The sequence below is a fragment of the Microtus pennsylvanicus genome, chromosome 2 (assembly GCF_037038515.1).
Source record: "Microtus pennsylvanicus isolate mMicPen1 chromosome 2, mMicPen1.hap1, whole genome shotgun sequence".
Classification (NCBI taxonomy): domain Eukaryota; kingdom Metazoa; phylum Chordata; class Mammalia; order Rodentia; family Cricetidae; genus Microtus; species Microtus pennsylvanicus.
Window position 1 is genome coordinate 60059968 of NC_134580.1, and position 25314 is coordinate 60085281.

Genomic DNA, 25314 nt, shown 5'->3' on the forward strand with positions numbered 1-25314 from the left:
TAGAAAATTTATAAATAGAATTTTATTTTGATATTAACCCAACTCCAGCTTCTTCTTGACTTGAATGGAACTCACCTCACTGCCTGTCTTTTTTTTTTTCTTAGTCCATTTTTGATTCTCCTATGTTTGAAATCAGGGCTATGGAATGGCGTAGGACAAATGTCATGAATAATTACTAGCCAAGATAATAGTGACAGGCCCGCCAGTATGCTGCTCCAAAAGCTTTAGTGGTTGGGAAGGAAAGCCATAGAGAAAAAAGAGAGAGAAAGCGAGAGACAGAGGAACTGGGCGAGCATTTGACATCCTCTCATTTGCTCTCTGAATTCTTTATTCACATACCTCTGAATAGACAGCTCAGTGTATTTCAGCAAAGCACAAACACATTTAATGCGGGAGCTGTGATATCTATCCTGAGAGTAATTCATAAAAGAATGAAACTGAATAAATGTCAAGCAGTTGAAAAAAATCTGTAATATTTCTAAAATTATGACTATGGAGTTAATGGTTTTCTACTGCAAGATTAAACGTCTTTGTTGCTCTTTTAAAAGATATAAGTGTATTGAGAGCCCTTCCATTTTTCTTAGTCTAGTTTTCCAAATCAATGCGAGCCCTATGGGGGGAAATTGAAGGTGTTATTGAGAAATATAACGCACAACATAAATGACTTGGAGAAATATAGTCTTTGAGCATGTGAAGCAGCGCCTTTAAAGACCATATTAGGGATTGTTGACGAGGCGGTGAAGGCAGTGGCCCTCCTCGCCAAGCAAAAATAATTTCAAAAATGCAAACAAACACCTTTTCAGTCAAAGTTAAACGCTGCTGTCGGAATTAAAGACTTGCCGCGTTCTGAGACCGTCACTTTCCCAGCACACAACAGCAGCAGTGTCTGAGAGCAGTCATGCAGGCAGACAGCCGTTCTCGACCCTGCTCTTTTAATCCACGTAGTCCCTGTCAATATTAACCTCTTATAGAAATTCTTGTACAATATGACTATTGAACTTTCTTGACTAGGAGTGTTGCTGGAGCTCTGAGCCATCCCTATAATGTGTTTTTGCAATCAGCTAAATCATCAAAGTGTTCTTTAACAATGAGCAGTTCAGAAGTGACAGATCTACTTTCTTGTTCACAACTGCTTATCAGAGGAGAGATACCACATATGTTTTCCAGGTGCTCCCTATAGTTAGGATACCTTCACAGGAGCCGCGCGTGAAAGATAAGGTCATAAAAGAGATGAAAAATGTGTGAGCTTCATACACTTATGGTTTTATCATCAGACAAGATAGCTTTGGTGAAAAGACTGTAGGAGTCAAAAACAGAAAACTGCAGCTCACGCTGAAGGACGAGGACATTAAAGTTTAGCGCTGAGTTCGTGCTTGCCTAACAGTAAGATGGTTGGGCTGGAAATGCTTGTTTTAGCTACAGATTATTGAGGGGGAGGGGATCAGGTAATATCAAGCCTTTATTGCCAAATTATAGTCATAGACATGAATGGAGATACAAAATAGAGGGGCAAACAATACCAAAGTTATAGCAATAACTAAGGGGAACTTTAAACACGTCAACTGTAAATAATAATAAGGCATTGGAGGTTAGCCATCACAGCATCTGACTCAGGTTCCCTCTGACTGTCCAAGACAGTTATATAAATAATCCAACTATTTTCAAATATGCAAGTCATCTCCTTGTTACTTTACTTGGTTTTTCTATATTTAGTATTTCATTATCTCGAAAGTCCTTTTCAGACTCCAGAATATGAAAAAATTAAGCAAAAGAATATAATGCATATTATTTGGATACGATTTTGAGATCCCAATAAGAAAATCCTAAAATTATTCATAGCAACAGTCCAGGGGTAAATGTATTATTTAAAAAAAAAAACTCTAATTTTTATAGTCAGTGTATGGCTACTGTAGTTTGCAATATCTTATTATAGCTGGCAAGGGAAATTACTGAAAACACTTATGTACAGTTAAAGTTTTGATAATTTAAGGAGGAATAGTGATTTGCAATCCTTCTAGAGCACTTAAAGTTGTCCCAGCCATCAGTGCTATATCCCAAGTGAAGGATTCTAAGTTCAAGCTTGCTGAGGATTTCACACATAAAGAAATTGTCCGAATGAAAGTAGGATAGGTTTTCAACATAACATCACTCAATAATCTTTTATAAATTGTTTTTATTGATCTATATATTTTTCTCCACTCTACTCCCTTATTCTACCCTGCTCTTCAACCCTCTCTCATGCTCCCCATACTTCCAATTTACTCAGGAAATCTTGTCTTTTTCTACTTCCCATGTTTATAAGATACATGTATGTCTCACTTAGGGTCCTCAATGTTGTATTGGTTCTCTGGGATTGTGAATTGTAGGCTGGTTTTTCTTTGCTTTGCATCTAAAAGCCACTTATGAGTGAGTACATATGATATTTCTCTTTCTGGGTCTGGTTACCTCACTCAATATGATGTTCTCTAGATCCATCCATTTGCCTGTAACTTTCAAGAAGTCATTCTTTTTTTCTGCTGAGTAGTACTTCATTGTGTAAAAGTACCCTATTTTCCTTATCCATTCTTGTTTCCAGGTTCTGGTTATGACAAATAATCCTGCTATGAACATAGTTGAACACATGGCCTTATGGTATAATTGAGCCTCCTTTGGGTATATACCCAAAAGTGGCATTGATGGGTCTTGAGGTAGGTTGTTTCCTAACTTTCTGAGAAATCGCCATACTGATATTCAAAGTGGCTGTATGAGTTTTTTCCTGAGTAAGTATTAGAATGGCTTAAATAAATAAGCATATATAGGCAGAAAGACTTACTTTATACGTCTAGATTAATTTACTTTATTATTAATACATACACATTATTAATATGCATGTATGTACACCACAGACAGTTGTGCACCATCACATGGGTACTGGGAACTGAATTTGTGTCTCCTGAAGTGCAGCAAGTGGCCATCACCACTGAGTCACCTCTCCAGTATTTACTTTAAAATCTACTGAAATAAACATATTTCAAAGTATATACTTAAATAATTTGTATTGTCTTTCTCCCACTTATCATCAAACAAAATCTTTATTGCAACTAATAGCAAACTATATAGAGATTTTACTCAAATCAGACCCATCTCGTTCTGACGATGGGACAGTGTCTGGAGGGCTGTAGCAGGATAACAGTTTGCAAGTCTGTCAACCCACTGCAAGATCTTAAGACTTACAAATAAGAGAGAAAATGTGGCATTTGCCTTTCAGGGTCTAGGTTGGTGCCACCAACTGATCACTATTTTTTCAGTTTGTTGCCTGAGTTTCAGATTCATCATTCACTTCAGAAACTCATTATTACCACCAAGATAAAAGCAAAGTCATATTTTAGTTTTGAACCTGCCTTTCCAACAGGTCAAATCTCCAAGCGCAATGGATCCAGCAGGTTTTAGAACATGATGGTGTTTGCCCACCACTTTCCATACATCCTTCCTCTTCACTCTCCTTTTTAACAGAATTCTCCCTCCCACAGGGACAGCTCTGTTCTGATGTTCTCTTAAAGGATATGATGAACCAGCATGCGCACATCCCCACAGCTTTTGGCCACCCTATGCTCACTCTTTCAAATGTGAAGTGTGACACAGAACCATGTGTATTCAGACACCAATTACAATGACAAAAGATGAAGGCGACAATCTGAATGTCATTTAGAATCCATAGTTCTAGCACCATAATGGAAGATGAATTCCGGAAGTCAAGAGTTAGGCTTACCAAAACAATAACACCAAAACAAACAATTCCTCCAAAAATGTATGGACTGAAAAGGCAGACAAAGATTAAAGGTGTATGCAGTATTGTCCTGAGGACTGGAGTTCAGATCCCAGCACAAACACATAGGAAGTCATGCCTTCTTCATGCCCCAAAATTCTAGGTCCTCACAAGGATTTAACATCTTCCTCCTACACATGCAGGGGCACACACACGAACACACATGTGCATGTATTCTCATGGACACACATAGAGTAAATACATTTTCAAAGTATAAGTGATATCATTTATTTTTTTGCCAATAAATCTAGTTTGTTCCTGCTGGTATTTTTTACTTATCTCTTTTCTCTCTATCTTGAGGTTTATGGGAAACTTAAATTAAGATTTCTTTTTCATTTTAATTAATCAGTTTTTGTGGTTGTATTGCCTGTGTGTGGTCATGTGTGTGGACACATGCATATGATAGTGTACCTTTGGAGATCAGAGGACAGCTTAGCAGAGGGGGTTCTCTCTTTCCACTACGTAGGTTCTAAGAATCATGCCTTGGTCCTCGAGCTTGGCAGCATGTGCCTTTATCCACTATGTCATCTAGCTGCTCCTTCAGATCTGCATTTAAAACTTCGGATTTCCAGTTATGCATTTCCTCTTTTATCTGTCTTTGTTTAGTTTCTTATTCTTAGTAGTTTTATCATTCCTTGTCCTTCCTAAACCTTTTGATCCTCATCTTCGTCGCTGGAGTCGACTATAAGACAGTCACCATTGCCCTCTGTATATTACTAGACTCCGGACACTCTGTTCTCTTCTCTGAGCATTGAAGTCATTCCTTCCTCATACCTATGAACATTTAATTACAGCTCCGATGAACCTACTTCATGTCTACGCAACATTGATTCCAGTTCCAACACTGCATTCTTAAAGACAGTTTCTCTCACCTGCCTCACAAGGTCAGACAACCCTTTATCATCATGTTAGCAATGTCTGCCCCTGGGATAATAAACTCAGCTTTGTATCCATAGCATGGCTCACATGGCTGAGACAGCAGGCATTCAATCAGTATCTATTGGATCTGGAGCATAAATTCTACATGCATTGAGTACCACTGTGCTAGACAGTTTTGCATTTATTCAATGGACATATGTGTGCTCTGTGTGCACGCATGTGCACATATGTGAGTGTATGTGTGTGTGTTTGTGCACGTGCATGTGTGCATATGGATACAGATATGTGTACCACAGAATGAACATCACATTTAGAGAGCAACTTTCAGGTGTCAGGTTTCTTTTACTACCATGTGTGTTTCAGAGATCAAACTCAAATAGGCAAGAGTGGAGGCAGGTATTTCTGCTTTCTGAGTTTACCAGTCTGGTACGACCCTGTGTTTTGAGTCATTCATTATTCCAACAATCAAGTAAAGCTAATTCAAACTATGCATTTTACATATGCTGATGCACTGACAGCAATAAGAAAAATTAGATCTGGACATGCAGTCACCTAAAGAATAAACATCTCTGTGTGTCTTAGCATGAGTCATTTATAAAAATCAGCCAGTTCTGGCTACTTCCAGGAGTCTTTTCTTACCATAAAACCTGGGCCTAATGAAGTTTCTATATCTATTGGGAGCAAATGTTTCCGAAAAAAATCCCAGGTCATGTCATTTTTACCCTTTCTCAGATTTATATCTAGCTCCCGACACCAGAGATTTTCCCAAATGTTATCACAAGACCCATTCGGGCTCTATGGAAGGCTGAGTCCTCCCACAGCCCCCACTGCTTCAGTGCCTGTAGGACCTTGAATGCTGTATGATAACACCAGGAAAACACAGATGGTACCCACAACATCAGCCAGATGTTCAGAAGCATGGGACAACTCTCTTTATAGGGCTTTAAAGCTGGTTTCCTGACTCTCTGTGGCCTTTACCAACTCTGACAGTTTATTCAATTTTGATAAATTTGTTGTTCAGGTATCTAATATAAACAGAAAGGCATTTTAAGAACCTTACTGAAACCCAAAACCAAACTTAACATTCTTGATTACTGTTGACTACTATGAATTTACCTCATTCTTCTGTGTTTTTCAGTGGATTGATTTGGGGCTGGTGGGGCCTGACAATGTAGGCGGCACTTGCTAAGAAGAACGGAAGTGGGAATTAGAGAGAGGTAGAGTCCTGGGACAAGTGGCCAGCATGGAAGGTATAACTGCGTTACTCTCGGAGGAAACAGGCCGTTGAGTACTAAGTGAAGGTCAGTAGACCCTTTCTGATTAAACTCACAATTCTGCCTGGAGTGCTCAGGAATTCAGGCACTGTTGACAAACCAGCTGCAGAGTTCTGAAGTAATATCCAAATTTATGCAAATTATTCAAAGCTCAGACTTGTTTAACATTATTTTGGATTCTTCTAGTTCTATTATTATTTGATACAAAGCTAATTAAAGAGTTGTAAAATTAAGTACAAAGGAGAATGAATACATGTATTATCTGCTTGGACATGTGAAATATGAACATAACATACACATAATACATAATTTTCCAAATGTGTCTTCATTAATGATCTGATGTTTTGGGAGATCATCTTAAATGTCTCAAAAGAGCCATTTGAACTGCAGGGAAAACACATCATTTTTTGTAACATGTGTTTTCCTCATAATGTAAACTATCTTTTGTCTTATCACATGACTGCCATAGAGTTATTACTTCTCATTAAAAATGAGTATGTGGGATGGAACAATTGGAACTGGGGGCACTTGGGGGGGGGGTGATGTGGAAACCTAGTGCAGTGGAAACTCCCTGAAACGTGTAAAAGCGACCCTAGCAGGGACTCCTAGTAATGGAGCACACGGAGCCTGAACCCACTGTCTTCTGTCACCAGGGACGGCATCCAGTGGGGGGACCAGGACACTAACTCAGCCCCAAAACCTTCAGCCTATAACCCATTTGCCTGCCAGATGTACTGGGGTGATGGTGGGTCAGAGATTGTGAGAGTGGCCAACTAAGGACCGGTTTAACTTGAGGCCCACACTAGGAGGGGAGGGTAACCCATGCTCAACACTACCCTGGATGGCCAGAAACTAGAAGCTGGATACCCCAGAGACCTAGGATAGGACCAACCACAAGTGGAAAGAAAAAGAAAAAGAAAAAAAAATCAATGAAATTGTTGAAATTATCCTAATGATATTCTGCTATATTCATTATACTTGTAGATCAGATCCTAGCTCAATGGCCACCAGAAACGCTTCCTCTGGCGGCTGACGGGAGCAAATGTCCCCAAACATTAGTCATAGTTCAGGGAACCCTGAGGAAGAGGGGGAGGAAGGATTGTAGGACCTAGGGGGTTGAGCACAGCAGGAGAACATGACCCACAGAATCAACTAAGCAGGACTCATAGGGGCTCCCAGAGACTGACATAGCAACCACACAGCGTGCATGGGACTGCACTAGGCCCTCTGGATACACGTTGTTGTGCAGTTTGGTGTTCTCGTGAGACCCCTGTCAGTGAGTAGTCAGGGGTGTCTCTGACTCTTCCACCTGCTCTTGGGACCCTGCTTCATTCAGTCTTGATAGCGGGGTTTATACTTAGCTTTATCATATCTTGTCTTGTCTGGCTGATATACCTGGTAGGCCTGTTCTTTTCTGAAGGGAAATGGAGAGGCGGTAAATCTGGTGGAGAGAGAAGGTGGGGGTTACTGGAAGGAGTGGAGGGAGGAGAGGCTGTAGTCTTGTATTTTATGTGGAAAGAATAAATTAAAAAAAAAGAATGACTATATGCTGGTATTATACAGTCACCAGCCTCCAGGACAGAACACAGGAATGTACAACAAAGACTAGAGTGGGCAGATTCAGGCTGAGGGACATTCAAACATTTACACAGGGTCCACATGTTACATGCTTCCCTTTGTTTTACATAGGCAAAGGTTTTCCTTCGTTTACTGTATTATTCTGAGAGATGAAAATATTCTTTATATAGTCTTTCTTTTGCTTCTAAAATATTCAGTAAGACCATTTACACACATCCATGCTCACATACAAAAGCAGGTCACATGAGTGAGTTCTCAGGGTCTGAGGTGCAATTTGCATAGCCCCCAAAATTAGAAGTTTGTCCAAGACCCCCAGGTACAGAGACATATGCTAATTCCAGGACAACAATAGAATATCATCAGATCTCGTTGTTGTCAGCCAGGTGGAGGGATGGAGGATGGTCTGTGTGTCTCAGTTGTTGATTCCTCCATTGATAAATCGATGCCTTTAATCAATAAAAAGATCTCCCCTTCTCACTGTCAGAAAAATATCATCACAGTCTACCGTCTGTGCAGTTTTCCTTTCCATCTCCGCTATGTGCATAAGGCTTGGTGTGATACAGCCACTGTCAAGTTTCCGAAGAGTTCCTTGTCTAATCTTTCTACCCCTCCAGATCGTCGATACAGAACCTGTTAGAATGTATTGCTTGCTTTTCCAGTTCCTGTGTTTATCTCATGTCCACTCTTACCATCTGCTGCACTGCATTTCCTTCAGTAAAGGGAGAAGTTTTCACAGTGCCCAGAGCTCTCCCTGCAAACAATGCCCCCTTCCTCTCTTCCTTCCTTCCTTTCCCTGCCTTTTACTTAGGTTTATTGTGTGTTAAGGTCAAACAGTTTTAAAGAGTTCAATTTGCAAACATTTCCATAAGGCCGAAATTCCTATCCAAATAGTTGTGATGGAATTGTAAACACCCCAGTCATTTATTACTGGCTTCAGACCAAGTATACACACTCTGGTGTGTTTCTGCTCCTTTGAATTGCCTGAAAACAAGAATACAAGGAGCAGGCAGTGAGAAATTATGGCCTATTTTATGCTACCGTACAGGGTGACATGGCCACTCATTAAGTCTCAGTGGTCAAAAGGACTTTCAGTATAGACCTTGCATCATTGATATACCCTCTCTCTGTACTTCAGACAGGTTTTTATCTATTAAGCCTTTAAAGAGACCCTACATGACAGGAATATTTTAAGAACATTTCTCATTCATTTACTTAATACTTCTTGTTTCTTGGTTTTGGTAAAACTCCATAGTTTTTGACTTGTGCAAGAGTGTTGTTGTTGTGGTTGCTTTGTTTGTTTATTTGGTTTTGTTTTTGAGAAAGTCCATTTAAAAGTATCTTGTGAAAGTGAGGTTTAGACTTCTTCAGATGTTTTTATTTCCTTCTAAAAGAATTATTTCCTAATGAATATCAGAAAAATATTTCCATAATTTTATTAAAACTAATATCCTTTGCCTTATTTTTTACTTTTTACTTATTTTATTAGTGTTTTGGAGACTGAGTCTCTAACTGTATTTCAAGTTAGCCTATGATGTGGGATCCCCCTCTGTATGCTGTGATTACCACCGCTGAATAAAGAAATTGCCTTCGCCTGTTGGTCGGTAGGTGGGGAAAACTAAACTGAATACTGAGAGAAAGAAGGCAGTCAGAGAGAAACCATGGAGTTGCTGCCAGAGACAGACGCTGGGAATTTTACTCAATAAGCAACAGCCATGTGGCAATACACAGATTGATGGAATTGGGTTAAATTAAGATGTAAGAGTTAGCAAATAAGAAGCTAGAACTAATAGGCCAAGCAGTCATTTAATTAATACAGTTTTTGTGTGATTATTTCGGGGCCGAGCAGCCAGGAACCAACAAGCGGCCTCTCCTTACAACAAGTCTAAACGATTGCTCTTTGAGCAGATGAGGGAGGGTGACTTGATCGGGGGAGGGGGAGGGAAATGGGAGGTGGTTGCGGGGAGGAGGCAGAAATCCTTAATAAATAAATAAATTAAAAAAAAAAAACAACGAGAAGCAGTATCTTGTCTAATCCTCCTGGATGCTGGGATTACATGTGCTAGCTCCTCCTAACACCTACTGTAATTTTTTAATATATTTTTTTGGAATGCACATTCATGTGTGTCCATATGTGTGCAAATGAACATGTGTCTGGATATATGTTTGTGCATTAAGAGGCCAGGAGTTGACATTGGGTATCTTTCTCAATCACTCCCCCACTTTGTTTATTGAGGCAAGGTCTCTCGCTTAACCCTGAGCTCGCCAGTTATGGGTTGCTAGTCAGCCGGTGCCAAGGGACCTCTTTCTCATATTTGCTTCCCAAATACTGAATTAGTGCCCACCTACATTCCTGCCAGGATGTTGGTGAGCTATGGGGATCTGAACTCGCATCCTCACACTGGTGCTACAGATTCCCTATCCACTGAGACATCTTCCCCGTTCTCCTCACTGTAATGTGGTATTACCTTAGTAGTTTTCTGACTTTACCAAAGTACCAAACTTATAGATGATAAAGTGAAAAATGAGATCTACCTTGCAAGCCAGTAAGCTGATTAGAAACACTGTGCACAAAACAAGATTCCTGACTTCCAGGGACAAACAGAAAATGGGAGTTGTTATTACCATTATCCCAATTATTGTAATTGGTGCATAGTCTCAACACTGATCTGTCTAATCTCAGAAAGGAAAGGAAAGCACCGAGACGAAAATCTGCATTTGTTATCAGCGTTCATTGGTACAACACGTCGAGCTATTTTCATTTGACCTCTTAAGAACAACAAAAAGTGACTAACTTTATTACTATAATTAAATTCATCATATCACAGCTTTCTTCATTTCCCTCTACACCTTCTATGTTTAGGGCTACCAGAGATAAAGATTATCCCATCAGGTAATGGATGGGCAAATGCCTAATACTGCCTGTTGCTTCGCAAATGATAACAAATCACTGAGAGAATTTTACATACTAACAAGAAAATGCAAATTTTATGTGAGAAGATTAAGAGCTTTGAAAAACCTATTTGATTTAAACTTACTAAATGGTAGAGCAGAACCATGAAACTGGAAATCATTTGTGATATTTAAGGATATAGAGTAGAGGAGAACTGCTAGTTCCAAGAAAAGTCTCCTACAGAGAGAACACTTTCTCTTTAATCCTGGTTTGCCCAACAGTTAACATTCAGGTTTGCGAACCAACATAATTTATACGGTTAAAGTAAATCGGCTACCCAGGCGTTAGCAAAATTATTCGTACTTATAGTTTCCTTTAAAATAGAAAAATAAACAGTGCTAGTAGATGGGCATGCTTGGCAAACAGGAGGCTGACGCTCAAATATAAATTACATAACACTGAGATAAATAGACTTTAAATATAACAGCAATTAGATTAAAAATGCTTTCTTAAGAAACACTGAATCTTTATTCAGTACAAAACTGTACCCCAGAAAATGGAGAAATTAAAATAAGCTTCCATATAGGTAGTTCTCTTTCATATTATTCAGCTAAATTTAATGACCAACTGGTTCAATATCTAGATTAAAACTGAAAGAGCCAATCAATAATGCATGTGTCTCATAATAACCAGATGTATATAAATATAATGCCAGGTTATTAAATAGATTATTTTTCTTTTATATGACTTTTAACATTCAGAACAAGCAACAAACCAAGATAAATCTTACAAGTCCAGAAAGGGTCTTGCTCTTGCAAAAACCTTACACTTTAAACCAACAAATACATTTCTGAATTATAAGAAAATGGCCTTTATAGTAATATCCATTCTTTCTGTTGTAAACATATTGCTCATTTAAGATAAAGATATCGTTGAAAATGAGTTAATCCCTCCCAAGCCGTATGTATTTAGCTAGATAAAAAGAGAAATATCCTTTGTATAACATGAGGTTACATGAGAAATTCTAACAGAATGCATGTCTTACCAAGTTCAAATTTATCTTGTAGAAGAACTTTAGCAGACCGCACTTGTGAAATGTTGTTGGCCATTTCACAGGAAGAAAAGTGCACCGGGCTTATCATATGCAAAAAAAGTGGGATATGGTTTCATACATGACTCCTATAAACACCACAGTATGAGACATTTCATATATGGGCAAAATCGATAATTTTTCGCCTTGTTGAAATTTTTGTCTTGATCTAGTGTCCAAGGTGAGGTAGGTAGACAAAGCTTTATCTGACCCTTATATAAGGAACATTATGTCACAGGAAAAAAAAGAAAAAAACTACTAAGCCATCTGGTTTCACCAAACAATTACCACCTAAACCTACCTGTCTACTCTCTTGCAGCCCTGGGGCTTGCTCGGATGCCCCTCAGTTTCCCACTGATCATCATTCAAAACATTCTGCTGAGTTCTGAGTAATAGCTACGCTGTGGAGACTTTTTAAGCAGCTAAGAAAGACTGGCAGCCCCCAGTCACAGGTGTACTACTTATCATGAGATAAAACCCCAAGCCGGATATGACTATTATCTCTCTTCCTAGTTCCTTAAAAAGTCATTACTTTTCAGTTCTCACCATGGGACAGCCCATGCAAGAAAAACACGGTGATTTTTAAAGCGCATTACAACAGAATGTGAAGGAGAACTGGGCCTAGGGCAGCCTTAGGTTTGCCAAGGAACAATAATGTCATGCGAAGGGAGGGAGGTGGTGGAGAAGCGAAGCCAGGTCCATGCCAAGCAAAGCTGGGGGCTGTTCAATCAGCCCTATCGGCTCTCCATCAGTGTCTCCACTCCAGCCAAATCCAGGAAAAACAAGGAGTCAAAGATTCAGGTCAATAAGCTTATAGGCGATTTGCACAAACAGCTCCTCCAGCAAGGTAAAAAACAAAGTCATATTGGCTTTTCTCTTTCACTCCTTCTCTTTGAACTCCCTGGTCCAAACACACCCTGGAAATGTCAATGTTATATGCAAGAGTTTAAGGAGCTGAGCTTCTTAATCCCGTTAAGAGAAAAAGAAGAACTTTGTAAATATCCCCTTCCTTATTGAGTTCAAAGTGATCACAGCAGACCTGCCTCCCACAGATATGGGTTCTGTTACCCCGCATCTGAGAAGGAGGCAAGGCTTCACAAAAGCCACGCAGGGAAAGAACCTGACTGAAGGGGAGACGGAAACAGACTTCTTTATTGAGAAAAGAATCCAGAGGAGAGAAGAAACTAAAAGACAAAAATAACATGGATGTTTGAAATGAGGAACAGCTGAAAAACAAGCGGGACCCCACAGGTTTGGGGATAGGTAGGAAAAGAGTGATGCTAATCGTCTAGACTTAGCTTGTTATGTAAAGTCCAAGGAAAAGACACAGCTTTTCCATCACTCTTAACTTCTAAACAAAACTACAAAAACAGATAGAGGCGAGGGGGAGAGGGGAGGGGGACAGCTCAAAGGGTCTAGCAGCCAGTCTTTCTAAGCATAATAAAACCTCTTCCAATTTGCTGGCGTCCTACTCTTTGTTTTTCTCATTCAAGGATGTGGGAATCTGTAGAAAACATTGACCCAACTCTGCGAAGGTGGAAAGGAGCAAGGTGACACAGATTGTCCCCAAACACCCACACAATGCTACTGTGGAATTTATATTAATGAGCTACAGATGGAGTCTCATCGAGCTCTTGGCTGAAGAGATGATTCGGATTGGGTTATTTATATTTCCTGACAGCTCCCCCAATTTACCTGTCTCAGTTTCCCGTCTCCACCTTCATTTTCTGCAGACTGTTCCTCACTAGGCACAAGCAAGCTGCCTCCTGACTATGCATCTTCTCTCGTATTCTCTCCCTTTCACAGACCCCTTCCCTGTACCTTCCACAGTGCCAGGATCCAACACAGGTTCCTGGAGTAGCAAATCCTGTATGACTGTACCTGTCCCCCTCTCCAGCTCTCTGTCTTCCTCTGTGTACTATGTCCAACACTAGGCACACCGGTGAGAAAGTTCTAGAACCCCACTGCTTTCCTTCTGCATTCTACTCAAAGTCTGCCTGCCCTATTGCTCTTTATAGAATTTAAAGTATCTCCACAAATAGCTACAACGTCATCCACCATCTAAGCCTGTCCTGTCTTTCCTCATGTGCTCAATATTGCCCGCCATACACAGTCTGAGTTTGATTCCTTCTTTAACCCTTCCTTTTCCCCTAGGATAGAGATTGTCTTTTGTTATTGTAGAAGCATATTACCGAGAGGTTTGAGTTCTATTGAATTTATCTATGAACAAGACTGGAAACTTCTGGTAACCTGATTCAGTATCCTTTTTTTGTTTGTTTGTTTAATTTCATAATAACTGCTGCTAGGGCTAGCATTAACTCTAACACTGAGGAACCTGTGTTCTGTTCTACTTTCTTAATGTACCTTAGAATGTTCAATTTTAAAAAGGTACTTAAAATATTCATTCCCTTTTAAATATTACTTAATATAAGCTCTTTGAATACATGAGAATATCCATCATTGCACAATATGCTTCCTTATTGTATGGATTTCCATCTTGCAGGCTTTTGCCAACACTGATCTTCCCAAATGCCTTTTTAGTGTGCATGCTGTCCAATAATCTCTGAACATTCATTATATATTGGTGCTAGGAAAAGAATTTGGGTTTTCTGTCTTCTAATGACAAGGTTGATGGTATTATATTCCCTCTTAGCTTCCTTAGAAACCATAACATCACACAACAATTTCCAAAGGCTCCTAGTAACTTTCCTCGTTACTATATGGTTATCGTTGCCATATAGTTTTTGGAGATTTTTCTTCATAGCACAGCTGCTTACTTACTTACTACATGACAGAGACATCCATCTGACTCTCTCCTTCCTGTTCACACATCCTGTCCATTCTCCTGAAATGTATCCCACACATAATTACTTCACCTCTTTCATCAACAAACTTAAATATTTCAGTTTGGAATTCCACTTGGACTAATTATTGACTCCAGGCTTAGTTTTGCACATGCATGAATATATGCCCCTGTTTTCTACATTAAACAGAGAGAGAAAGATGCAATAACTGGGGCAAATAATTCAACACCACAGGAAATATGTAGCACTTATGAGCCCAGTGTGGATGTCTTCGTCATCTGCAAATTCAAGGAAATAATTCTTGCTTGTTCCCTTCCTGTCGCAGATGCCGGGAAGGCAAGAAGCCAAGCAGTGTAGAACAAAAGACAATGCTAGGGCCTGAGCTATCACTTTATATTTTGCCCAACATTTTAAAATATCAGAGGCCCAAAGCAGTTTAAAGAAGCATCTTATTGTGAACAATCTCTTTTGTCCAAACCAAGAGCTGACTTGGTATCTTTTACGGGATTTGTCAATTTTAGGCCTACAACTTGAACAAGGACTTGTCTGAGATACAATCACATAATTAGGAATTTAACCTACTAAAAAAAACATAAAGTATAAATTACAGTTTTCCTGATTTTAACCTTACTAGGTTGAGATAAACAATATTTGATCCCATGATTTAGAGACCCACAGCTTTAATATTAATGATTTCTTCCAGATGTGCACAAAATCTTGCCCTTTAGTAAGAACATAGATAATATGAGTGAAGTCAGGAAAAACACACTATACAAAGTAAAGTTATTATTCTAGCCATTGACAATATCCTACAATATATGGGCAATCCTAAACATAGAAACGTTTACCTATAATAAGCAGTTTTTTCATAGATATTTAAAGAATGAAGCTTTTCATCTCCTATTCTACAAAAAAACTAAACAGTTACGATAGCATAGCATGACTTACACAAAATCCAACGCTAAAATATCGATGAGGATGCAGTCACTTTGTAAGGATGCTTCCTGTTCTCCCTGAACTCATGTCAGTATTTGTGGCTTGAAGAATTAAGGCACTCTTCGTATGTTTTATGGTATGAAATCTTCAGCTAACACTTGTTTATTAAGAACATGCACCCAATGTCTAAACATTTTATCTATGGCAGCCATTAAAATAACTAGATTATTGTAGATTTTGAAAGAAACTCTAAACCATCTAACTCACTTTCTGATATAGAATGACAACTTTGGAATCAACATAAGTGGTCAAGAATGCACACAAAAAAATAGTTTTCGGTGAAAAGACTCTTTTTAAGAGAACTTTTTATACCCGATTTTTCAGTCACAGTATTCATTTCCTTAAGCCTTTAAATTATTCTCCTGTTTTACTGGTTAGTGTATCTTCTATTTTCAACTACAAAGGAAGGGAAAGCGTGTGCCCCAGAGACAGATGTGATCACCTACACAGAGGTCGCCTTCTACTCTTCAAAGGAGAGCATTTTCTCTTCCAATTGTATTTAAACAACACCAGTTAAATAGCGAGAGAAGGAGAGAGTGACTGAGAAGACTACAGCCCTACTACCACAGGTCACAGTGTCTGCCAGTGCTGTCTTCCTTTCGTATTTCTTTAACCAACTTCCAGGGGCATTCCCAAGATTCACTGTCGATGAGAGTAAAATAATGTAATTCTCTCCTGTTACATAAGGCCACAGTGAAATGAAATAATAATGTTCACATTTATAGTGAAGATACCACATGAAAATAACAGTCCTTATCCCCATGCATGACTTTTTTGTTTCAAACTGAGCATTAAGGAATTGTTTTGTAATTCACGTATATTATATACTATTCAACACAGTGTCTGTGCTATTAAGTGTTTGTTGCATATTTAAAATATCATAGGATTCCCAAGTGTTTATCAAATGGTCACATCCATTAAAAAGCATTCATAATAATTGTAATTCAATGTTCTCATTTCCCAAATGCCCGTTATTACATTGAGTCCCGATTCTTGTTAGTGTAGATAAATATTATTATCTTAAGACTATAGACACTGTTTATGAAACACCATTTTCTCTAGAGATTACCCAAAGCTTCAGCTTCACCAAACTCTTTTATTAAACATAAGCCTTTAGGAGTGATCATCCCAAATTAAAACAGGATATAATAATACTTGCCATTGCTAACTTAATGCAATTATTAATTTTATTTATTCTTAATTACATTAGTTATGCTCTAAAGATCTAAATTTATGTCTTGACTCTTTAACCTTAACAGTCCAAAGAGAGAGAGAGAAAGGCAAATGCCTTCCATCCCTTAGCTTTTTTCTTTTTTTTAAATACTCTAGAAAAAAATAGATACTTTATAATAAACATAGAAATAGAAATTTTGGGCAAACAATAGAGAATAAGATGGTGGCAGATGTAATTTAAAAGCCAGCATACCCCAACACCTCAGCATGTGCTTACATGCATTGCCAAAACTACAGATCCTCAATTGAGACATAGAATCCAGAACACCTAAAGGAAACGTCCAATTGGCCTGAAATTGCTCAATGGCCAAAACTGTACTGTACGTTATATTCTTATTTTCAGTCAAACTTGTCTGTCCTGGAGACAGGCACCATGTTCCAAGGCCATTGTTCACGCTCTAGGAGATCCCAGTGACGTAGCTATGCTGAACAGGACAAGAATGACTTGGCTTCCTTAGTTTCTAAGACACCATCCACAGGGGAATGCACTGTTGAAGCTTTTAAAAATACTATAAATACATGTGACCGTCACGATAGATACACTGGCCATTTTTAAGCTATTGTATTAGCTTTCTTAATTTTAGGCTGTTGAGACAGTCAGCACACACAAGCTCACTTCACCTCTCTCAACTCTAAAACAATATCCAGGTTTAGGAAAATGGCGTGCCTGCATGAAAATCGCATATATATAAATATTGGCAGGTGTAGACAGACACAGACTCCAAGCGTCTCAGCCAGTTTGCCGCCTGGGATACAATTCTGTTAAATTAGCAGACGCAGCTGTTATAAACCTAGGAAGTAATATCAAAACCTATAACATCGTATACTGGTAAAGGAGAAAAAGAAGTCCTAACCCGGGGAGACTAAACAAACTAGTAAAAATAAATAATAAAAAAGTCATGTGAAATCATAATATTACTTTTAGAAAAAAAGAAGATGTAAAATAGGGGAAAAATTTCAGGTTAGAAATCAACTGAAATTTGTCACTGGTACTTTTTGGATTATTGTATGTGTGTGTGTGTGTGTGTGTGTGTGTGTGTGTGTGTGTGTGTGTGGTGTCCATAATGTGTGTGTATATGTTGTGTGTGGTGTGTGTGTGTGGTATGTGTGTATGTGTGGTGTGTGGTGTGTATGCAGTGTGTGTGCATATGTGTGTAAGTGTGATGTGTGTGTGGGTGGTGTGTGTGTATGTGTGTGTGTATGTGTAATGCATGTGTGGGTGGTGTGTGTATGTGTGTGTATATGTGTGGTGTGGGTGATGGTGTGTGTGTATGTGTTGTGTGGAAGGTGGTGTGTATGTGATGTGTGTGGGGTGTGTCTGTATGTATGTGTGGTGTGTGGGTGGGAAGTGTGTGTGGTATGTATGTATGTTTGTGTATATGTGGTGGGGGGGTAGTGTGTATGTATGTGTGGTATGTGGGTGGTATGTGTATTTATGTGGTCTATATGGTGTTTATGGGGGTGGTATGTGTGTATTGTGGTGTGTGTGTGGTGTATGTGTGTGTGATGTGTGTGGTCTGTGTATATCCAAAGAGGATCCACAGAGGAAAAGGTCCTCCATTTCATTATCCAAATAACCTAACAGGGAGCAGCAGTGTTGAAAGCTAACACCAATAGCACTCAGTTTTTAGAAAGACTGAGCCAGACCTTGGGCTGGGAATTATCTGCACAAGTCAGTGCTCATATTCAGTTACTAGTGCCATGTAAACTAAATGAGTTCAATCACTGCCTGTTGAAAGAGAGAAGAAATTTGATAAACATCAAATATGTTATAGCTGGTTGGGAAAAAACAGCAACAAAATTAACTCAGGGAATATACCAATCAGTAACAGAGTATTTGAAAACAAAAAAGATCATTATCAAAATGAAATAACTGTTTGAATGACAAAAGACCTTCCTATATCATAATCTTTCCATATTATAAATTATTGCATTATGTTAGTAATTTTACTCAATCCTAAGGTTCATAATGAGGAGAAGGAGGAAGAAGAGGAGGAGGAGGAGGAGGAGGAGGAGGAGGAGGAGGAGGAGGAGGAGGAGGAGGAGGAGGAGGAGGAGGAGAAGGAGAAGGAGAAGGAGAAGAAGAAGAAGAAGAAGAAGAAGAAGAAGAAGAAGAAGAAGAAGAAGAAGAAGAAGAAGAAGAAGAAGAAGAAGAAGAAGAAGAAGAAGGAAACTTCTTTCAAAACCACTTAAGTGTCTCCATAACATTCAGCCATCAAGGATTACCTTTGTTACAAAAGAACTCCACTTCTTCGCAGCTCAGATTTTCTGGCCCAAAGTCTGCTGGGAAGCTTCCCTCCAGTGGAAAGTCCCCTTTTGCGATGCCTTCTGCCTCCTCCGATGGATAGTCTTCGTCCTCATCCTCAATGGCATCTTCCAGTGGTCCTTGAAAAAGAATCAGGGACACTGTACCAAACTCATCCAAGAAAGGGGCGAAATAAAAATCCTCTAAGTAGGGTGGTTCTGATTACAGAAGTGAGGGAAGAGAATTACAGTATGTTGTTCCAAGAGGACACATACACACTAATGTAATGATACCCAAGAAACAGTGTGCAGGGATTTATTGGAAGTGAATATACTCAATATATAATGAGTACATGCATGGAAACTTACAGAATAAATGAATTTTTTAAAGTGGGGGAAAAAAGAAGAAAAAATACGGCCTTTGTTGAGAAGGCAAAGAAAGCCGGTACCTGAGGAGATGATACACAGTAACTTCAGTCTCCATTGCCTCCACTCCCAGTACCAAGCCTTCTATGTGCCCGTGGACACACACGCAAACAACACACACACATCACACACGCACACACATACACATGCACGCATGCACACACACCACAACCACACACACACACACACACCGCACACATACATGGAAACACAACACACATGCACACACACCACACACGCACGCACGCACACATACATGCACACACACGCACATGCCTGTCTTGAAGAGCAAACTTGTGCACGTTATGATCATTTGTTAGAATTCACTGCCTGGTTAAGAAGCAGGAGTCTCTCTTACACTGTTGAACAATTTCACCTGCGATTTTAATAAAGATTTATAGTAACTGAATGCATTTTAATTGAACTGAGATTTTAATAAAGTCTATACTTTTAAAAATCCTTCTTAAGAGTGAATTCCAAGAAAAGATTTCATTATTATATGTGTTTGAGGCTTGAAGAAAAATTACATATTTCTCTCCCTGGCGAAATCATAACCTTATTCACAATTAATTGAATTTTTTTCTAAAATGAAAAGTAGTTTCCTAATGAAAAAATGTAATTTGTATTTATGTGATACTTTTTCAGTAATAGACATGCAGTTCCCTGGGAAAGAGCGAGAGTGAGGTACACTACATTAACGGGCCTATTTACCGCAAGAGAGGGAAGGGTTGCAGTGGCACCTCCGAGTGAGAGGCATAGGAACACGTGCTGTTAACCAAATAATGCAGCCGACACGTTTTCCTAAGGAAAGCCTGCATTTACTGCAAAAGAAGCAATGTGGCATTTTATCCACAGAGCACAATTATGGTAATCGGTACTAACTGTCACTCTGTCGCCGGTCTTGGCAGGATAAATACTTGCAGAATTAAGTTTCTGCCTCTGCTGTCTCTCTCTTTTTCTCTCACTCTCTTTTATCCTCTCCTCTCTCTCTCTCTCCAAATGTAGTAGAAAATTTTAGGATCAAAGATAAATCTTATCTATTTAAATGCTTCAATATTATCATTTTTATATATCTGTGTAAGCCAACATGCCTCCATCCCGTCGTGTAAGACTGCCACCCATGTGAGTCTCCTAAGGTCTGAACTCACAAGACACACGCACAGACTTAATTACCTGCATTTAAATTAAGGCCCACCCAAGCAATGCATTTTCTTTCGAAGCCTTTTGTCCTCTTCAGAATTTATTTTTCCCTTATGTAATTTTTAAAAATTTTATTTTTAATATTCTCATAATTGTAACACTTCTTTTACTCAAACTGAAGAGTAAAAATACTTAAATTCATAGATCTCCTAATAGTTTTTAAACAGTTATTAAGAATTTCAAGTCTAGCATTTATAATTTTAGAATAGTTATGTTAAATAACAAGCGTGCAAGCCAAATATTATAGTAGCTAGGTATCACTCTTCCTCAAATTCATTTGTTACATTTATTAATAAATTTACTAATGATTTATCTAATGAAGACACTAACAGATGACATTTCCTTGTTTTTATTTTTCTGAAGTAATTAATTTAATGTTTAATAAAAAGGAAACACGTTTAAAAAGAAAGTCTCGTTTGTGTTTGGTGCAGGAGTTCCGGGGTGCTTTCTCACAGGGTCTGCTGTATAGCTAGGCTCTCTTCAGTTTTATGGTCAGGAAAGCAGCTCAGCTAACAGAACAATGTCATAGCCCACTAAGTGAAGCTGTTGGTTTGCAGATGCAGCATGCTGCACGCCCTTTCTCTAACTTCGTGCATGCCTGTGCACACCAGTCTGTGGCAGTGATAAACATCTCCCATCTGAAACAGAACTCTGAAATTCAAGGAATTCGTGAAGATGAAAATGTCAGCAGGTGGTTGGTCCACAATGCCCAGTTCTCCTCCACAGGCATTTAACAAGCCAGCTTTACACGGTGCCTTGCTCTTCCGACTGCTAAAAGTCAACCAGAGTCTATGTTCCCCTTCCATAAAAATCAGGAGATCTTTTTGTAGACCCCCCCAAATAAAAAATATTTGATTGCCCATTTTCATTCTTTTTATATAAGTATGGAACTGGATCCATTTGTAAAGTAACTGATTTAATATTAGTTACAACAGAAATGGCATGATATAGTCCCTTGGGGGCCATATTTTTCTTTGAAAATAAATACTCTGAATTTTGCTTACAGAAATAACTTCCAATAATATAATAAATATTTGAGCAGTTCATGTATAAAATATGAAACGCATAAACCCTTCATACCTAGAGAACATGCTTGCATACTATAAAAATAAAATTAACAATATGAACTGTCCTTTTTAAAATTGAAACAGATGTGATAAAATTTTTTGCAAGATCCTTTATTAAAGATAATGTTACTGAATAATTAAAATACAGAATAGCAAATTGGCTTTAGCAATATATTAAATTAAATTTTGAGAGTCGTATTAAAATCTTGCTCCTGTGATCCCGGGAAAGAAAACGAACTGCTGCAACCCTGACTTATCCTTGGCAAACCTCACACTCGGCTAATGTACTGTGGATCTTTTATAGGTGCGCAGATTCAAAATGTGCGCTTCACTTTTATTTCTAGGTTTATGAAAAACTTATAATTGATAAGCCTACTGCAAATTCAAGAGTTAAAAATACGTCTTTGGCATCTCTTCGTGAGCCCAGCCTGTGCCTGAAAAGAGCATTTCCGTTCAAAGTCCAAAGGGTAAAGGCTTCTTGAGCTCATTTGCCTGAAAGGTGTGAGAAATCAGTGCCAATGCTTAGAATAAGATGCGGGAAGATGATTAAAGAGTCGATTCGCACTCTTCCCAAAGTAAATTCAGATTTATATAATCTACCGTACTTTCAAATGTGAAATTACTAGCCACTTCTTTAACCGTCAAGCCAGATGCTGAGAGAGGGGTTTCTCTTAAAATGCTCAGTATTTATGTTTTAAGCCAGGGTCTCACGTTCCTCTCAATACTATTTAACAGGAAACATCGTTGATAATTGGTGGCCATAAACTAACATTTTAAAGGGGTAAATAAGAGACCCTTGAAGCCCAAGTATAATTAATAGCACCAATGAAGGAAGGAATAGAGAGACCTCCTGGGTATGGATTAGTGGGCACAGAGTCCACTTCAGGAAAATCAGCACACGTAATTTGACACAAATAATATCTCCTCCGAAGAGGCTCACAACCAAGCTCCATGTGCCCTCATGGAGAAAATTACTTCTGATTGAGGCCACTTGGCAGGCAAGGGTGAGGAACTCTGAAGTTCAGCCTTTCAATTGTGTCTGATTTACAGATATTCAAACCCTCCTGCCAGAATTAATAGTCTTGCTGTTTATAAACATCAACATTTACCTGATTTTAAAATATGAAAAAGAGGCTGTGTATCCTAAAATGGTGACTATAATGAACCAAAGGGCAAGCCTGCCATGCTCTTGGTTTTCCCGGAGAAAAAAATGAGCAGGCCTGGGTGGAAAGTATTTGTTACATTTTTAGGGCAGAGAAAGAATTGTGTGCTCAGGACCCCTTTGAATTGGCCACGGCTACCTTTGTGTCCCAGAAATAAACAAAAAAGGGAAGTCCCACTAGAATTCACAAGACCCAGAGAACTCCGTGGAGCTGAGCAGCCCAGTGCCTCAGCTGTCTGGCAGAGCCCAGTGTGGGTCTATCCTGGAATTTGTCATAGGGAGATGATTCGAATGACCTAAACTTGTAAAGGGGCATATGAGATGTTAAAGATTAAGTAATTCTGTCCTAGACCCTGGTCACATAACCACGGAGTGAAATGTAAAATAATAGAGTGTACCCCTATGGCTATGAAGCAGCTAGGGGAGACTCGATCACCTGGGAGAAGAAATTGTTGAGAAATGGTCGCCACAGCTTCCGGGGGCTAAAGAAATCCCCCAAAGCATACCCATAGCAGCTGATGTCAGAGCTCGAAACAGACAAAGAAAATGTGAGGGTAATATATAAATGACATGCGAAATACATAAAGAAGATTAAAAATAGCCACAGCACGAGGACTTGAAAGTGGAAATCAGCAGGTAAATATCAAAATTAACTACACGTGTCTTTACACACACTGCTTGCTCTGTAACTCTATCTTGGCAGCCCATTATAAACGGGGCAACCCTTACCTAAATGCCACAATGTCTTTGTTGAGATAGTTCAAAGTTTCAGAAAAAGGGGCTCCAGCAAAAGACATTCAGCTGTGCAGAAATTAACAGACAGGGTCATGTAAAGAGGATGGAAAGAAAGGCCAGATTCTTTGGTTCGAATGCAATATCCCCTGTATGAAATTGTTCCCCTTAAACAGCCATTGGCATGAATTTATTATATATTATCTCGGTTTGATTTTGCATACACTTTGATTAAAACAGAACACGGTAAAACTATAGAAAACATTCAATCTCTCCCGTGCATTAATATTCTACACATCCTACAGGCTGCACAAGACTAGCCACCTAGTAAAATGAGATTGTTTCTGAATACTGGGCAGCCTTGATTACAACTGACAGGTGGAAAGAAAGTCACATTAAAATATTATCATTCCCAATAATTACAATAATCCATCACGATGTGCTCAGAAATTCTGGTCGTTCAGTTTTCCCCTAAAACCACACACAAATATTTCCAGATTTCTCCATTCCAGTGGTGTTTTGTTTGTTTTTCAATGTAGGTTGCTTTTCACTCTTTCTACTAATATCAGCAACACAGTTAAAGCTTCAGCACAAACTTTGTTACTTCACACACACAGAACACGGTTTCCACACTCATGGAATAAATTGTTCAAAAATGTTAGTATTTAAAGGAAAAAGAAAATGGTGAGGCTCTGTTCAAATTGCTTACTTCTGTGTCATGCCCCTTTCAATATTCCTTTGTAGTACATGTCTTCAGACAAAGGAGTAAGAAGATGCATAAATATATATGCCTAAGCATGCACACACAGGCACACACATGCATACATAAACATGGACACACATGCGCGCACACACACATGCACAAACATATCAATAGAGAACTCCAAGATCACAATGTGAACAGCATATATATATATAAATATATATATATATATATATATATATATATATATATATATATATATATATCCTGCTTGAACCACCACATTGCAGCTGAACTACATTTGATTTGCCTGGTCATGTTACTTCTCAAATTTACAAATATATAAAAATAAAAGGTACAAATTCAGATTCACATTTAAGCTGTAAACACACAAGCATGTGAAAACGCCACATACTTCCATTAATATATGAAAGCAGCTAAAAGGCAATTTTTCATCTTAAAATAACTTACATTTTTCTCTATGTGATAAAATGAACCAGTGGATTTATATTAGCTGTCTTGGTATCTAACTACCTGTATCTTACCTTGGTTTCTTTGTTAATTTCAAGGTAATATTTATAATACGAAAAAATACAAAGCCTTTTTATGGGAAACAGTAATATGTAGGATAACTTAGTATTTCAATTAGATGTTGAGGTTAAAAAAAACCCTCTGATTATAACTACTTAAATCTCTGAAAAAAAATGTGCCCTTCTTTTTAAAGAAGGTATCGTTTTTCTTACTTAACCGTGGATGTATTTTGTGGGCCTCAGCAGTTCATCTCAGAGTTTTCAGCTGTTATAGCCACACATTCTTAAGGATCATCATTATTCTGTCGGCGCACTGCAAAATGCTTCTCACTTGGTTCCCACCCCATTTGTCTCATGCGTACCCCACCGAGTCATTTAATGGGAAGGGACAGGGAACAGGAATGCTCTTTGGACAGTGCACAGCCATACGGACTCATGTAATTGAGCTTAACAGCAAGAATAAAGCCTTATTTCTGTAGTCTAAAAAAAAATAGTACTTTGGGAGAACAAGCTGTTTCTGCCATCACCCACTTCCAACAATAGTGGCATCAGGGGATCTGGTAGGAAAGAAACAGTTTTATTAATTTTTCTCCTTATCTACCAAAAGAATGTTGATTTTTTTCCCTCCCATTTACATTTGTTGCCTGCAGGTAGCAGACCAGAGAATCATATAGTTGAAATTCTCCTTTTTTCATTAATTT

The 25314-nt window shown here is 38.6% G+C and overlaps 1 protein-coding gene across 3 annotated transcripts in view; it reads right to left on the reverse strand.

The window, feature by feature from the left end:
• Positions 1 to 25314, reverse strand: part of Zfpm2 (zinc finger protein, FOG family member 2) — a 405201-nt gene that overhangs the window by 300259 nt on the left and 79628 nt on the right. For 2 of the 3 annotated variants that reach the window (XM_075961085.1, XM_075961084.1), the window contains one exon: positions 18776 to 18934. The exons of the other annotated variant lie outside the window; for it this stretch is intronic. In XM_075961085.1, the coding sequence (XP_075817200.1) occupies positions 18776 to 18934 (159 nt within the window). The remainder of the gene's footprint in view (positions 1 to 18775; positions 18935 to 25314) is intronic. 3 annotated transcript variants of the gene reach the window in all.